Source organism: Centropristis striata, chromosome 9, assembly GCF_030273125.1.
Source record: "Centropristis striata isolate RG_2023a ecotype Rhode Island chromosome 9, C.striata_1.0, whole genome shotgun sequence".
NCBI lineage: Eukaryota > Metazoa > Chordata > Actinopteri > Perciformes > Serranidae > Centropristis > Centropristis striata.
The window spans coordinates 6912729-6931146 of record NC_081525.1 but is presented as its reverse complement, the minus strand read 5'-3'; the positions used below and the strand labels follow the sequence as shown (position 1 = coordinate 6931146).

Sequence of the window (18418 nt, the reverse complement as noted above, 5' to 3'; positions counted from 1 at the left end):
GTCAGCTCTGACGTACGACTGGCGTAGAGTGAAGAGAGGGAGGGAGAGAAGACGAGCCGTGAGATGTTTCAAAAAGAGAAATATATCTGCATCCAGCGGTCAGTGTCCTTGCAAGTGAGCGTTACACCGCCAGTGGTCCTCAGAATCCCAGCGCAAAATGGAGTGAAATCTGTCTCCAGTTACGCACGACTCTCCCGTTACGCACGGTGCTCCCTTGACGCATGCAGAACGCACGGCGAGTACGCACTGACAGAGAGAGGAAGAGGAAGAGTGGGGGGAGCTGGTTATCCACTGGAGACTGAGTGTCCAGGGCTGCAGCTCGACACAGGGGCTCCACTGGGTGTCACAGCGGCGCTAAGTGGTGCTGTGTGGCGCGCCGGGTGGCCATCGACCGCCTTAATAATCCCTCAAGTGGAGGAAACACGAAAACCCCTCGACTTATTGCGCACAACAGTCCAGCCAAACAAAGCTCGACCACCTATCATTTCATAAATCTTTCTTCCCTCTGCGAGAGCCCCCCTGCCCCCACCTCTTCTCCTCATCCGCACTCGCCTGCAAATCTCCCTGAAATCAGTGACGACTAGAGCCACCCCCCCTCCACCCTCTTGCCAAATCTGGCCCAAGTCCACTTACCGTTCTCAACTGTGTTAAAGCCTCTCATTCTGTCCTCTCCTCGTCCTCTGTCTTCCCCTCCCACCCCCTCTGTGCAAGTTCGGACTACACGCAATTAAGCCATCTATCAAACCTCCCTCAGACATCCCAATCAACAGCGCCACACGCCAGACGCACAAGTTAAAAAACGAGACCCCCACCACCACCACCACCCCCGTCTCTGGTCCTGCATGTATGAAGCTGTGATTTCAGCCCGATGTGCCACACATCATACATTTTCCTGACACGAATAAACCATCACAATATGTGCAAAAATTCCAGCTTGCAATTGAAAACACGATGTACCACAACATTCACTTGGGCCTAAACAATACGGTAGATCATCGCGGTGAAGCAATAAAAAAAAGTACCATCTTGTATTCTTTTTATTATTTTGCTCATAATTTCCTCCCGAACTGGTCCAGAGGATAACAAAAACAAACTGTCGCCGTGCCGGGCTGGGGCGAGGAGTGTGAGAGATGGAGAGGTGGTGGTCTTTACCGTGCGTGTGTAAGCGGGGGGTTGCTCTGAGTAAATGACTTTGACATGAGTGGAAGCAGGCTTTTTCCATCAAGCCCGGCCCTGGATACCACACACAGCGCGCCAGTGTCAGCTTACCGCCCCGGGCCAGAGCCGGTCCCATGGGCCCCACGTTCATTAGAGAGAGAAAAGCGAAATTAGGCGAGCGGGCGTCGACAGTTTCCTCCCCTATGGAGACATCACACACAGATTTGTCCAACATAATGGAGTTATATATCCCATAAAGGTAATGTCAACATCCGTGCTGCGACGGAGCGGAGATCATTGAAGAAAAAAACATCAAGTTTTGTCGCTAGAGCTCTTGGTTGTGATGTGCGTATTTCTTTTTATTATGCTTTTTAATTTCTGCCCATGCATTGATTATATTGCAAAATAATTTTCGGTACACGCTTCTTTCCCAGAGGCCCGTGGTGACGATGTTTTTAGGAGATTAAACAAATCAGTGGACACTTTGCAGAAATATATTATATAAATATTATATTTTGTTCATATTTGTACAATTTCACACACTCCAGTCTGTGTCTGTGCACGTGTCTGCCGACACAAGCTTTTTAAGTTTAGATATAGCCTGGAGGACTCTCCAAACAATGTGCAGCAACAATAACCTTTGCACTTTGCACAACAAAGGATGTGCGGATAAAATCATTTTCCACCATGACACACAGAGCTGTTGGAGGAGCTTAACGGCCCCAGAAATTTCCTGCGACATCAAAACTTATGACCCCCGCCGAGATCAGGATGCCTCGGCCTGCAGAGGGAATCTTTGTTCTGGGAGTGCTTTGAAGAGTGCGCTCCGGCCGCTTTTTTACGCACACAGATTATATGGGCTCCTAATTTAGCCTTTTGGAAATATCAAGTGATCGCCGGCCACCACGAAAGCTATTCAGAGGTGTTTGTGATAGAGGAGTTTGCTTTTGGACTACACTCACGGCTGGAGGCCCATATGAGCCGACACAATAAGGCCTTCTGTTTGTTTTCATGTTTAGGCTGAAATATATTGTTTATCCTCCATGAAATATTAGGTAGATAAGATTTAGAAAGAATGTTTGTCTGGCTCTTTGACCTCAGGTAACCTATTTCAGGCCAATATTAAATAAAATGCACACACTTGTGCTATTTTTAGATTTTTTTCAATGTTTCTGACTAAAAATAATCACAATAATTATTAAGAAACAACTTTCCCCCTCTAAATAATATGCAAATGCTTTAAAATAACAAATAATTAGTGCTGTCCATGTTTTTATTGTTCTTATATATATTATTGGTCTGTAAAAAATATAATTACCGGTACTTAAACAAAACAATAACAAACACTAATCTAATATGGTTTCTGCTGCTCGGGTGTCCTCCTGCAGCCTGAGTTTCCTGTGGCGGTGCCGGGAGCTTTGGAGCAGTCTGTCCAGGACTCTCGGAGGTCAGGCGCGGTTCAGTTTGCCGGAGTGACAGACTGTTTGGACTTCCTAACATTGTGCCTGCCTTAACAAGTTTGGTCTCATAACACTGTGGGCCTTCGAGCCCTGGAACAGGCCTGAGTTCCTCCTCAGGCAGCGTGCTGATGATGTGAATGCAAAGAAGAAGAGGCTGTTTACTGATCTGGATTCTGCACGTCACGACGACAAATATGTTAATGAAGAGAGGACTGGAGGCACGTGACGGCGCCGCAGACAGGTGTGCTGTTCCGGTGTTTCACCTGCAGGTTGCAGCATTGTCCCTGAAAACAGCAGCATGTCTCACCTGTCACCTGTCACACTGCTGCGCGCGCTCTGAACACAGACCTCAGCTTGTGTGTGTGTAACCATCAGCAGGAGCACATTACATGTAGAGTGAGCAGTTTATAGACATTATGAAGGTTTTATTAAAACATGGTCATGTGTTGAGATGGATCCAGAAATAAAAGTACTGAATATTTTTTTATGTTGAAATGTGCAGATTCGTTTTGACTCACCCAGCTGCATCAGATCAACTGGTGTCCAAAACTACAACATCAAAAAACTTCCCTGACATTTGTCTTTTAATATCTTTTCCGTATGGAGGATCTGCTATTCTGAATAATAATTTAAATGTTACACTCGCATATTGTTTTAAGAATATTACTTTTTTTGTATACAACACAGAACATAACAGCTTGGATATGACAGGGGAAAATAGTATGTAAGAATAGTGTGCATCATATCCACCCACTAGTGAAATGTAACTAAGTAAATACATTTAAGTACAAATTTGAGCTATTTGTACTTGAGTATTGCCATTTACGTAACTTCATACTTCTAATCAAATATTTTGATTAGTTTCTACTCCCCTACATTTAGCTGCCAGCTTTAGTTAATTTTCAGATCAGTATTTAACATGAAAAACATATAACATAACATAACATAACATTTAAAAATAATTCTGCATTTTTATAAATTAAACCACATAACAGTATATTAAGGAGTTAACAATTAACAGTAAAATGCTGCTTATATAAATGAATACAACATAATAATACAATAATATATTTGGAATATATAAAACAATCTGAGTGAGGCCATTCTGCATAACGAGTACTTTTACTTTTGATATTTCAAGTACATTTTATACTGTCCTTATACAGTTTTGAATGCAGGACTTCTACTTGTAGTAATTTCACAGTGTGGTATTGGTACTTTTACTTAAATGTATATCCATCCCCTGATTAGCTATATTTTTAAAGAAAACTCTCAGACTGAAATGTTTTATTAAATGTTATATAAATAGTGCACACCAGAATTATCTAAGGTTATTAAAAAAAGATACAGGAAACCACATTAATAATAGGGGCTCAAAAGGCGTTTTATCGTCTGTATATTATATTTTAGGTCAATAATTTTGTTCAGAATATATGGCTTGTAATTGTCACATGCACAGTGTCTGGTCAGTGAGTCTGGGGTCTGTTTCAGCACCGCGGAGAGCAACTGCAGCCTCCTGCGGACACAAACAGCTGCGGGACTCGTAATGTGCGTAATATTACTGGAGATAATCTTGAGTGTGTGTGTGTGTATAAATCTGAACATCTGGCCGACATAAATAATCATATAGCTGCGTTTTGATGACGGAACAAATTCAGTGTTTCCTTTACATACATGGAGAGCCCTGCGGACACATGTCACACATCTGTATCTTTATATCTTTATTGTGTCTCATGTTTATTATTAGTTTGTGTGAAACTGTTAATCACGATCCGATTTCACGCACCAAGTTTTTAAAATTAATATTGTAAGGGATATTTCATGTTGCTATTTTTGATAAAAGACTTCAAATGATTTGTATCAATTGGGGTTTGATATAAAATCAAATCAAAATATAGGATAATAAAAACAATAATAATCATTAGTTCTTCTGGATTAATTATTATTAATTATTTTTTTAAGAAGGGCACATTTGTGTGGTCGATTTTATATACCCAGACACATTTCTTTGTATGAAACATAATTTTATATATGTCAGGATGTGTTATGTTTTACCTCTGAAAAAGTAGTTTTGGGGTTTTATGAACATGTATTCATGATACACTAAATAACATAAAAATATCACAATAATTATCAATTGTTTTTCTATGTTTGAGCTTTATTCTTTTATCTGATTATTTATTTGTTTACTGTGGTCGCCCTGATTGCAATATATCAAGAGAGTGACTTTCTTTTTCCTCTTATTATAAGACGCTACTGGCAAATTTTCAAATATTTTATAATAAAAAATAATGATAACACATATACTACTGCAGCAATCAGTGTAAGATGAGCCTTAAAGTAGTTTTCTAGACATTAGTTTTAATTTTGATATTTTGATTTTGGCGATTTCGGAGTTAATTTTGAACTTATTATGAGAACGACAATCCCCTCCTCTTTTTTTAGCCTTTACAGTGAAATGTGCTGCAGATCTGTGTGCTGTTGAGCAGGTGTATGTCCCGCCCCCACTGCTCTGCACACCTGCTTGTGATCTCTCAGACACCCTCTGCCTTTCATGTCTGTAATGAACAACTCGTTGCACATCAGGATCCCATTGTTTCAAGTTTTTTATTCACAAAAATACCAGGCATGCATGAATCAATCTGAGGAAAAACATCGGAGCCATTTCCATGCGTTTCTAGTGCAGCCACGTGACTCTCATCGCAGCTCAGTCAATATTTTTAATATATTTATAATATGTACAACAATATTTTATACAGCAGTTCATACAAAACATGAAAATATAAATAGATTAATAGTTTTACGTTTCAACTTGGCGCTTTGTTGCCGTCATACAGTGGAAATGACAAATGAACCACACACGCACGCACACACACACACACACACACACACACACACTGGAATGTCCTGCTGTGACAGCAGCTCTCTGCTCAGACACCACACAGTTAGATGTATATTGACAACACGTCTTGTTTGCTTTTTTCTCTGCAGGATGACTGACAGCATCATCATGTGACAGAGTCCCACACAATTAAAAAGCTGAAGCACTGGGAGCTTTAAGAGCGGCCATAGAAGTGCACATCATGGGTGGAAACATACAGGTGAGACAGCAGTCCTGGTGCTTTACGACAGCAGGGAGTCTATATGGAAACCTCGCGCTTTGCTGGGCATGTGGAGCGCGTGCAGCCCGGCCTCAGGTGCGGTGTGCTGGAGGTATGTGAGTCCATCCCTGCTGGGCTCTGCCCCCTCTGACAGGTACGTGTGCTGCGCCGGGTAGCTCAGTGCGTACGGCAGTATGTGGGCTCCTGGGGACCAGTAGAGCCGGGGGGCGTGGGTGGTGTCTGCATCCACGTAGCTCTCCTCCCTCCGTTTGAAGGGCGTGCTGAGGATGCTGTCGATGGCAAAGGAGCTGGAGAACTTGACCCCCACCCTCTCCTCCGGGGCGGGTAGGCGAGTGTCCTCGCTCAGGATGTCCGGGCTCTCCTGCTCCTTGGCGGACCTTTTGGAGATGCGCTTCCTCCTGCGGCGGAACACCCCGTCAGCAAAGGTGTACTCGCTGTGCGGGTTGAGCATCCAGTAGTTGTCCTTGCCCCAGGGCCTGGAGGGGTCACGCAGCACTTTGAGGAAGCAGTCGTTGAGTGACAGGTTGTGGCGCACGGAGTTCCTCCAGCCGGTGTAGCTGCCGCGGAAAAACGGGAACTTCTTCATCAGATAGTCGTTGATCTCCGCCAGAGTCAGGCGGCCGCTGCTGGACTCCCGGATGGCCATGGCGATGAGCGCGATGTAGGAGTACGGGGGTTTGGGTCTGCGGGTGTAGGGCTTCCCCTTACTGCCGTCGCCGCTCTGGATGACAGGTGCCGGGCTGTTAGCCACGCAATCCCCGTCCGAACCCAGCTCATCCCCGGAGAGAGGAGACGGGACTCCCCCTTCTGCGTCCATGCACAACTCCAGCGGCTTCTGCGCGAAGTGGTGCGCGGAGAAAACTTCAAGTTTCATGTTCCTCAAAAAAGAAGGATGATGTGTCTCCTCCGGTCAAAGTCTGCGCTGAGCAGCAGAGCAGGTGTAGCAGTCCTGACTGTCTGTCTGTCTGTGTGTTTGTCTGGAGCTCTGGAGGCACCCTGAGCCTCAGTGTGCAGCAGCAGAGTACAAATCTGTCTCCGGAGACACGCTTGTCTTGCTATAATATAATGCCCCGGCGAGGGACGGCCCACAGGCGGAGTTTCAATCCATTGAAGCGATTGAGTGATTTAGTGTATGTATGTTTACAATGGGACGCTACCGTGCGACGAAAAAAACAGAGGGAGGGAAGAGAGAGAGAGAGAGAGAGGGAGAGAGAGAGAGAGAGAGAGAGAGGGCAGGTATGAAAAATAATTAGTCTGAGAGGCATCTTTCTATCAATCTATCTCTTTATATATAAGTTTTGTGCACTATACCCATCAAATAAACTTTTTTCCTGCTATATTATTATTCAACCAAAACTTTTATCAGTTCACATAAGTTAAGTGCACTAAAATATGTTTTTTCTTGGTCCGCTTTAATATTTCAGTTATTTTCTCGCACAGCTGCGATTAAAAACATTTTAGGTTGTTCGGTGGGAAATATGCATATTTTTTACGCACAACAGCAAAGCCTCCTGGCAGTGCTGAAAGCCTCTGTGTGGGTGTTAAATAACAAGGGAAACGCTTGATTGGCAGATAGAAAAGAGCGGAATAAGCGGAGACTGTTTACTTCACTTCAACCTGTTACTCTTTCTACCGGCGCTCCGGTGGAACTGGGACGTAACGCGGACGCGCAACTGAAATAAAGAGAGATGCGTTCGGATGAGTTCCACCTCACGCACGGTGATTGATATGTAACATCACAGATTAAGCAAGAAGTTTTAGGGAATTAAGATAAAATCATATTGTCGGAGAGGTCGTGCAGAGTTCAGAGGACCATCACACCTGCATGCAAAGAAACAGTTAAGCAATAGAAGCGATTCACTCTGAACCGATGATGCAAATAAGCAGAGAGGGAGAGAGAGAGAGAGAGAGAGAGAGAGAGAGAGAGAGAGAGAGAATCTGACTGTCAAAACATCTGTGAATGCCCCACTGTTAAATATAAAGAGGAGTCCAGATCATTCTAACAGGAATATTATTCCAATTTCCTGAAAGTATAAATCGTTTTCTGGGTTTAAAGTTATTTTGAATTTAGTTGTTTTATTACTGTTTATTGTGTGAAAGCAGCCCCATGATCCATTTTTAATATGAGCAAACAGTGGCATTCATTTGTGCACCAACAGTACATCAGAGTCCCACTATCGTCACATACTGTTCGATGAGAGCCAGGGCCGGAACAAGAGATTTAGTGGTCCAAAGCAGAATCTGTCATCATTCCAGTGGAGGCTGGAGTACTGTACTCATGTTTAGGATTTATTTTTGTTCCTGTTGGCTTTTTGTGTAGGATGTAACCAATACACTATAAATCTTATTCCAGCAAAAAAAAAAAAAAAAATCTAAGTTTCTTTGAATAAAATGCCGAAATGTTTGTGCTGTAACACGTTATTCATTGAATCCAAGTCGCAAGACAGTTTCTATAGTTAGCGCCTCCTGGTGGAAGCATCAGACAGACACATAAATCCACACATAATTCAACATTTTTACTGCATTTTTGCAACATTTTCTTCAAATGTATTTTATTTATGATTAATAAGAAGTCTACACCTCTGGCTGAATGAGGCTTGCTGCTACGATAGCAAGCAGTAATAATATAATACTCTGCAAGGGTGGCATTAATGCAATATTATATAAAGTGCTACAACATATCTGTGGGGAAAAAAGTATTGTAACTACGTAATCTTCTTGCAAAGGTCTTTACAATCTCAAATCAATTAAACTAAATAACTGAATTAAAGGAAAGAAAATAACTTTGTAAAATGAAACACGTGTGAGTAAAGTTTCCTTTTATGGGCAAACTTAAAAAAAATGTAAGTTTAATATAATTGTTGACAAAAACTGCACACAGGACTTTAGTTTAGTTTGCTGGCTCAAAGGTTAACAAATCTAAAGCAAGAATTGTTGTTGAATCCAGGTGATTTTACACATTGTGCATCCCTGAAACATGTTTGGTGACTTAACCTTTTTGACCCTAATGACCAATTCATATATGAAACCATAAATCAATGCCACGTCACATTTGTCTGCAGACGATTAGTAAATGATAGTCATATGCTCATATTTATGGGGAGCGTATCTTCCCGAACTGGTTCTAAGTAAACCGACATTGCTGACACCTGTAAACCAAATGTCTGTTTGTCCCACTAACTCTTCTCCTGTCAACAGCTCTGAGAGAGCGGCTGGAGAGTTAACATGAGTTATGAGCATGGCCTCCGGCCCGTAATAATCATTAAACTGTCTTCTCTGGCACTCCTCCCGTCTCAGCTGCTCGGACTTTGCAGGAACCTGAACGACTTTACTGTAAGTTCAACTCTGTACACCACACACACATTTACGTGTGTGCACTCACACAGTGTTTCTGAAAAGATTTATGTAGTGAATTTTGGGAATCATGCTAAAGAAAAAACACATTAAAGACCCCTCCAATAAAGGATTCCTCAGTGATAGCATAGGTTATAAGATAAGGCCATGGTAAACTACCAGTCTGTGATCCTGACAGCATTGAGATCTGAATCTGTGTTTGGCATCCGGAGCCGTTTGTTCGTCTACTTGTTTAAATTTTATTGCCTAATTATCACCTTGACTGTACATGACAGGCATGACTTAACATCTCATAGTACCCAGGGCTGTTGGTGTGTGAGAGAGTATGTGAAAGCTACATAATTGAGAGGATAAGTAGAGTAGGTAAGTACTTAGTTAAACTCACTGTTCACTGTTCTGAGAGTAGAAATAGAACAGATATATGTGCTTGACTGTAATGAGCATTATCTGAACCCGTCTGTTACTGATGACCTCTGTTAATCTATATTGTGACTCTTCCATCTGCATTTTGCCTGTAGTAATCAGTCTCAGGCCTTCTTATTGTGAAAAAGAGGATTTATAGACATCAAACTTCATTCTTGAGCTGAAAATGATGATCTGACAGAACTCAAATCTACCTAAAAGTTTTTTAAAGTTTTGTTTTCAGTTAAAAAACTGCCATGAGGGAATTTTACAAGCAACAGATTAATCTGGAAGGGAACTCTGAGAGTGCAGACGACCGCGAAGCCTCACATTGTTGAAGTAAGTAAAAAATAATTAATGTATCCGTATTATTTGGATCTGCTCCAAAATGCAATATGTCTTCCATGGTCCATGCTACAGTCTTCCACCAAGTTTCATGAAAATTTGGGCCAGGAGTTTTTACTTCATCCTTAAACCAACCAACCAACAAATCGAATCAGAATCATCATTCCTTGTTAGAGGTGATAAACACACTACATCCACTGGTAAGGACAGAAGGCTGCGGTTGAAAGCTCTGGACAAAGCTCTTATTTTGACCTTGAGTTTGTATTTATTTGGTCAAAAATGTAAACATTTTCCCTCAAAACAGGGGCTGCTGATTGCAGGAGCCCCGGGGTCTGTTCCATAAAGCGAGTTCACCAAATAAGCCAGACTTATTTTGGTTAGTCTGACTCATTTTCAGTTGCTTCGATTCCATAAAGGAAATTGAGCAGGCCAAGCTCAGATATTATGGCAATTTATGCTGGAAAATCGTATTTGTGGAACCAAATCAACAAATCGAAATATTGAATCCTTTATTGATTCTGTTTTGTTGCTCATCTAAGGAAATGCAACTATAGCTGATGGAACGAGTCATTGAATCAGCTGAACTGTTCTATAAGTGTACAATTTCCCAATGTTCCCAAAAGTTCTCCAATGCTACTAAAACCTCAAAATTCCCAGACAAAATATTGAGGACATGACCTCCGTATTCTCTGTGGTAGCTAATCTAGTGCTCCCATTGTTGGAGAAAGACCCTCCAGCATGTAGCTGTAGGGAAATTTTATGTTGATAATGATAAAAGTCTCATAGTTGGATGCTTTATACTTACCTTCCTTTGAAGACTTGTTGTGGCTTCACAAATGATCACACGGCTGCTGTACTACTCAGTGTAAACAGAGATATTTGTTAGCCTTTAAATGTGCATGTGCTGATATTTCTCTGTGAATTGAAGGTGGGTCTTTGACATGTTTTGACCTTAAAACTAAAAGAACACAGGTACACCATGAAATCTCGAGTCAGAAGTTGGTTGTGATATCAGGAACTGTGAAGTTGTGATGTGAGAAAGGATGTCAGAGAAACCAAAGGTCACCAGACATCCTCTAATCAAATTTAGATTTTGGAAACTGCTTCCTTCTCTCACCGGGACGTTGCTGCAGCAGCTGGAGAGTTGAAACCAAAATGTTTTTGTTGAAACTCAGGAGGCCAACTGCTGTGAGCCTAAAACCACAGTTGAGGAAAGCAGCGGCATGTGTGCTATCATTACCGCTGCCACTGTACATCGCTCTGACAAGGCACACAGAGAGTTTTACACCGCTGGGCTGGTGGTAGGTGTGTCTGCGTGTATTTTCTTCGTGTGATGAGGCAGTATTTGATTTCAGGTACTCTGCCAAGATGGCTACACACACCTGTGCTGAAGGGATTTGGTGTAAAAGGGAGCACACCTGTTTTCAGTTTTAATCTTGCACATGGCAATTTGAAATCAGAAGTGGAAGACAATTTCCCCACAGGGATCAATAAAGTATCATATTATCATTCCTCTCCGGATATTTGGGCTTATTTCAAAACATTGCATCATTTGAGAAGGTCAGGATCATCTTTTACCTTTAGGTTCTGATGAAAAATGATATATATAATGCAGTAAAATTGCTTAGATTGCAAGGTCATTGAGGTGAGACGAGTCGGCTCTGCTCTATAGTGAGACTAGAGAAACATCAGGCTTATATAAGGTGTCTCCTAAAATTGGCACCTTGTTCTTTTGGCTCATCTATTGAGATTTAAAGTGTCGCCTTTGAGCCACAGGAGAAATCTCTTTTAAGTGTTGACGTGAGTGGAATTCCAGTAATGTAAATTCCTCAGGTGAATCCTTCGCAGCTCCAAAAATAGCCCCACCTCAGCGGCGGTCTGCACTCACACGCTAACCCTTGTCTGCATGTCTCTGGATGACTTCTTACCTGTATCTCATCTTTGTTTTCTTTCTTCTCTGTGAGTGAAGGGTGTCCAGCCCCCATGTCTTTGTATAAACAAAGTACAGGCTGTGGGCGAGCAGGGCAGGGAGGAACAGCAACAAGAAGCGCTGCGTAGCTGAGATTCCCAAGATTCCCTGCAGCAGACTCAGTCTCTGACGGAGGCCTCTGATAGTCAACGTGCTTCATTTAGACGCACAGATAGTTATGGCAGTGTGTTTACTTCACAGCAACACTGAAAATCAGACATTCCACATCAATTCCACTCATTCCTGCGCTCGGCACAGTAGGCTCCTGTACAGGGGTTGGTGTTTAGGGGTGTATGTTTTGTCTGCAGCTGTGCGTCTCCTCATGTGTGGGTGTGAAAGTGTGTTCTGGCTAAATACAAGTGTAAGATGCATGCATTCCATCTAGTTTATTCTTCGAACAGTGATTACTGTAATTACCCAACAATGCAGCCCTCTAAACGTTTGCTACCTGCTTTGTTGCGCCTCTGTAGAATCATACCTTTGTGTTTTGGAAGATAAATGGTGGGGGGGCACCTTGTCCATGTAATCAGAGGCACACCTGAACATTTGACAGTGACAAACAAAAAGTTCCCACGAAACTTTTGAATGTACTCACAAGCAACTGCTGCATGTCTTGTTAAAAATGGACTGCTGGATACCTGATACAAACACACACACACACACACACACACAGAGTACATGCAATGACTCACAAAGTTTTCATAAGCGTGGTTTGATGAGCGTAAATCTCCGCTCCTTGTGTGTCAGCGATTAATAAATGAAATGTGATAAAATGAAGCAGCATATCCTGCAGTCAGTTGGCAGCCACATGTTGCTATTTTGGGTTCTCCTGCATTCTTACCTGAAGTGCTCACACCCTGCCAGACCAACAGAGGGAAAAAAATAGATACATATAAATAAACGGAGCCAAGAAGGGTATAATTAAAGTAATTAAGGAAAGAGGTGAAGTACAGGTGAAGCACAGGTGAAAGGCAGCCTGGCACCGCCAGGGCCTGAATCTCACGGGAAGGTAGTGATGTAATTCCGGGTCCCCCTCTTGATACACGCAAGATATATTTACATCTCTAACCAGGAACATGCAAAAAGGGGTTCTTTTCTTTCTTTCTTTTCTAAACTTTTAAGCAGTACATGTGTGCACCACCTGTAAACTTTCATAACTAACTTTTGCTCTAATATCACACCAGAGGGGCTGGGGATCTGTGGTCATCTTGCTAGTGCAAAGTCTTGTTTTCAAATTGATCTTAAGTTGAGAAGTGCATAATGATTGTTGCAAGTTACCTCAAAGTCCGCCCAAAAGGGTCCTTAGGCAAACTCAAGAGCCCCTCTGATCAGTCAAAGTGCCTATACGGTTACCTCAAGTGCTCATGTACCCTAATGCCCCTCAAGTTGCCCTTTGCTCAGCCCAAACTCAGATCTCATTGGTGCTATTTCCCCAGTGGTCAGCCCATGGTCCCATCTGGTCAGCTTGTGTTTGTCTCTGATGGCTGATGAACACTGCTGGCATGCAAAAGAGCTTCTCTGGTCCTTCAGTGACCTTTTTGACCCCAAAATTTGCTTCTGCTTCAAGTAACTGCCCCTCCGGTTGACTAAAATACACCTTTATGCAGCCTAAATACTAGACGGTTGGATCAGATGCCATCCTTTTTGGTCCTCCTTATTTTAGTCTGCTCATGTACCCCTTTGGCGTTTAAGTGCCCTCTGGTCAGATAAAGTTCTCCTCAGGGCAACCTGGTCTCACAGGAATCCGTGAAATAACCACGGATTCGCTTAACTCAAAATCCGTGGAATAGCCACGGAATCACTCAAATTTCCGTGAAACTGACACGGATTTCGCTACAATGCAAGTCAATGACAGTCATATCCCGTGGCTATTCCAACATACAAAGTGATTATGTACATTCACTGAGTGAATATTTAGAAAATAAAACATATTTCTCGCTAGAAATGTAATCAAAATGAGTTAGTTGTCACTCTGGTACATATCCTTACAGCAAGAGAATAGCTGAATACACCTTTAAGCAACTTTGCATGCACAGTATGTGTGTTTGCGTGAGCAGATGTGTACTGTACTTGACGTTGCACAGCCCAAAGTCTGCACCATCACCTGAACATCTCTGGTGCCTTTGCACAGATTTAGCAAAAAACCTGAGATCAGATGGTGGTCTGCAGTCTACAGAAACTCAAAACAAAACTGCAACCTGAGTGCACCCCTTAATCCTGCCTGTTAAATGTTACTGTAAGTGCGTGTCTGTCAATGAACCTCCACCATGCGGGCAGCACAGGCTCAGTACCTGCCCTATCTTCCGCTATCGTCCAATTCAGCTCTTCACACGCTAGAGTCCCCTTGCATGCCGAGCTGGGAGGCGTGGAGGGAGTGCAGGGTGTGGGAGGGCGAGGGGGGTGAATACAGAAGAAAAAGGAGCAATGATTGATCTTAGCCATAGACACCTCGCTTTATCGCTGCAGCTGATAGGACCTACCTCCATTCAGCAGTGCTGTAGGCTGTTTTTGTGTAAGCATAAACACAGGGCCGAATCAGTACCTGCGCTGCACTGTTTACCTGGCAGCCGTTCAGCCCTTTTCTGTCTAAACTTGAAATAGGATCCAAACACTCTACTCACGCATAGTGGTTTGCACGAGATGCTTCGCCTGCCTCTCAACCTACCGCGGGGCTCCGTAGTGCTATTTTTGCACCGTCTGAACCTTAACCGCCCCTCTTATTTCTTTGATTGAGAGGTGGAACATCTAGCTCCGGGGCTTTAACTGCAAACATAGCACTGATTTTGAGCAGTTACCAAGGAGTCATACCACAGACAACCCCAACAAACACCTCGCTGATTGACAACATTAGTACGAGGGTTATATTTAGATCCCATTTTTCTCATCAGTATGTATAACCACAATTAACCGTTTTATATATCCTGGACTTTTTACCTTCTTTAACATTTAACCCTTTGCTTGTCTTCCAGTACATTATTTAATACCAACAGTTTTTCTAACGTTTTTTAAAAAAGAAAGATGTTAGAAGAAGAAGATAATATTTTACATTATTTGAGATATTTCAGTCGTGTCAGCACTTTAAAGGGACACTCCACCAGATTTTCATTTGAAGTTCAGTTTACTCGTCACAGAGATTATTATTCGGCCTGCAAAAACCTTCGCACTATAACGTATTTTTTGGCTCGACGGACGGCACGTTCTTCTATCTGAAAAGTGACCCTGATCATTTCATCAAGGCTCGGACACGACACACTACACCAGAAAGAAATCAGCTCTCACTCCAAACCAAAGATCATTATGTGGAAATTTTAAAAGACCTAACTTGAGAGATGCTCCTGAACATTGCAGACGTCCAAGAGATGTCACTTAGGTTGAATATCTGGGCCTGTCTGCAAGTCCAAATTGTAAGAAAATTGTTTTGAACAGCACTGACAGCAAACAACCCAAATCCAATAATAACGTAAGATCTGGGTATGAGGGAAATATCAGGGGTTGGAGGAGTCATAAAACCTGGAAAATCATTGTAAAATTATTAATTTACCTCCAACTCTTTCTGCAGAGCAAACAATCTTTAATGTTTGCGTCTTTTTCTTTCTTCTTATCTTCTTGCAGACATCTATTTTTTGGTGGAAAGAACTTTTTTCTTGTTTTTGAGGACTCCTCCTGGTGAAATGTCTTCTTATGTGTGACTCCCCTGTAGCAAGCACATTGATGGCTTTTAACCCTCTATGGTTTGTATTATGATGCCAGTTAGGAAAAAAATGTTTGGAGTGTTTATATATATATATATATATATATATATATATATATATATATATATATATATATATATATATATTTGGTGTTTTTTTTTTTTTTGCCTGTTGCCATGTGTGGAAATTATTAGCAAATAAGACGTGCAAAGTGGCCTGCAGGGTATTGTAATAGCCTGCACTTTACTTTACTGCAACAGACAATCTATCTTTGTGAAATTGTCAAGATCAAAACAAAATGATGATGGATGGTATGCTTTTGAACATTATATATACACCTAAACACACACTACCAACATCTCATGCTGATTCCATAATGGTTCATTTCTCCCTGGAGGCAACATAGCAATTTTCCATAATGGTACGTTGTTGCCTCAGGGCAACAGTTGCATTTTAACAAGTTTCCATTATTTAATTAGAAAATAAATTGCATGAAACTATTGAAAATGAAGATTTTGTCACCTATTAGTGGGAATATATCTTTTTCCAGATGGAAAGGGGCCAGGAAATGACGTTTTGAGTGCTTTTTTGTGGCGCAAAATGGCAAAGATGTTTCCTTTGGAAAAGTCTGCAAAAAAGTGGCCTCCTGGAGGTCATGTGACAAATTAAAACATTTCCATTGGTTCCTTATGGTCTTCCCTCTTTTTAAAGTATTGCATCACTCAAAAAGATGCATTGTAGAAATTTGACAGGTCAAAAATGTGTTTGTTGCCTAAGGGCAACACCGTACCATAGAGGGTTAAAGTCGTATTTTGTGGCGATGCCATAAGCAAGACTTTAATTAGCACTTAATCAGGCCATTATTTAGTGTAGTTTAGTGGCTATCTTAGCTTTTAGGAAGCACACAACAGTAAGAGAAAGAGGGTGAAGTTTTAATTCATAATCATCACACACTTCCTGAATGTTTGCTTATATTACCAAAAAAACTGTATATATACCTTAACTTTCCAGGTCTATAGCCTCATTTTGGAGCTTGACAATGTTTCACAACATCAAATTGTCATATGAATTTCTTTTGTTTTTTACCTCTACGTTCAGACAGCTGTAGCTCCAAATACACTGTGACAAAATTATAGATTCCTCACCAAATAATAACTACAAACACAACAAATACCAGTATGCCAGTTTAGAAATCTACCTCTTCCATGTCTGCATATAAAGTGGGACCACAAATTAGAGAAACTCTAGACTAACCCGTTTCCCCAACTTAAATATTAAACGTATTAGTATTAGTACTTGCACCAGGTATTTTCCTAACCTCTGTAGACTTTACATGGCTCACTGCAGAGGTAATTAGAAACCTGGGCTCCGGGGCAGATGCTGCTGTTTGTAGTAAGTGCTATTAGATATTGATTCGGTGATAATTCGTAAATTATTATCATTAAGGATCGGAAGTTTGATTGGGGGGAAAAACGGCCTAATCTCCTCCAGCCGGCTGTTGGTTATCCTGCATTGATCCACCGGAGCAAACAGCAGCTGCCTGGCTGAACAGCAAACCCCAGCACACACATACGTATAAGATCATATAAAGTAGGATATGTCTAATACTTTATGTAATGTTGTGTAGAATAATAGAGACAAACAAGGTCAGGTGCTGACAAAAGTCATGATCCTTTAACGTTTCTACTCTACGATTCTCTTTTAACATTTTATTACATAAGACATGACATGACTTGTTATTTTTTATCTTTTTAGTATCAACAATTCCATGAAAAGGCCAAAAAAACAACCCATTACCCTGCTAAAGGTGTTGGGCCTCATGTAGCCTCTGTTCCATAGAACTCCAATGTCATACAGTACAAATAAAAGGCTATTTTGTAATTTGCGGCAACATATTTTTACATTACAATGAGCATAAACATTGTAGTTTATCTCTCTTAGTTTGTCAAAACCTCACAAATCTGTGTCATTACTGAAAGGTGTTGTCAAGCATGTTTAGTAGCTGCATGATGAACAGAGGTAGGGGACAGGGAATGAATAATGGGCCTGGACTTTTCACTCAGACAAACTGTACTGATGCTTTAACCCATAAAGTTTCATGCTGATCTATGCAATACAAGTGTTAATACTGTAAGTCAAATTAATAGGACCCGGGAACGTCTAAAATCTGTTGTCACGCAGTGCAAAAAGCATTTCTCTTTTATGTGTCTATGTACAAACCCAATTCCAATTAAGTACATGCCACAAAGGATTAGCAAAGGCTTTGAGTTTGAGTTTGGAGTTCTGTGGTATGGAGGAATAGTTTTATCAGGCTGTGGGTTAACAAACAGTAGCTAAATTATTAAACAAATTTGGCTGCTACAGAATTGTTGTTGATGAAAATAAAAAGATAACACCAGGCTCATCCGCCCAATAAAACCTTATCATCAGTTATGATGATATCAACCGCCGACTTCTGGCTCTAGTTTTCGTTGTGATTTTTGGCACAAGCCCCAACCCTTCTGTTTAATTTGGAAATGGATCCGACTTCTGAATGTACGTACTTTAAAATTTGTTAACTCCCCCTGCATGCCAGAGAAACCGGTTTGGCCATTGGGGCAGCCAGGTGGATGGAGGGAAGGAAGAAAGAAAAAAATTTAGAGGCAGAAACTGCAGCACCTGTTTGATGACCGGGTAAGCGGCGTGATAACGGTAGAAGGACGGTATTATAATGCAGCAGCGTGATTGCGTCCCAAAGACTTTCAGTCTAATGACCCTCAGCTGTGCCACAGTGTTTACTGGGAGAAACGGTTGTTTCCAGTGCTGAGATGAGAACATTAACAGTCAGAAGATGTATTTTAATATAATTAAGTGTCAGTGAATGGTGTCCACTGATCTCCAATTATGCTAAAAAAAAAGAAGAAAACCATAATTGCT

The 18418-nt window shown here is 41.6% G+C and overlaps 1 protein-coding gene across 1 annotated transcript; it reads right to left on the bottom strand.

Annotated features, from left to right (window-relative positions):
• Nucleotides 1-5511: 5511 nt before the first annotated feature.
• On the bottom strand, nt 5512-6614 carry foxq1b (forkhead box Q1b). The gene has a single exon (XM_059341841.1). It carries the CDS (start codon nt 6612-6614, stop codon nt 5742-5744), a length of 873 nt encoding a protein of 290 aa, XP_059197824.1. The 3' UTR covers nt 5512-5741.
• Nucleotides 6615-18418: the final 11804 nt, after the last annotated feature.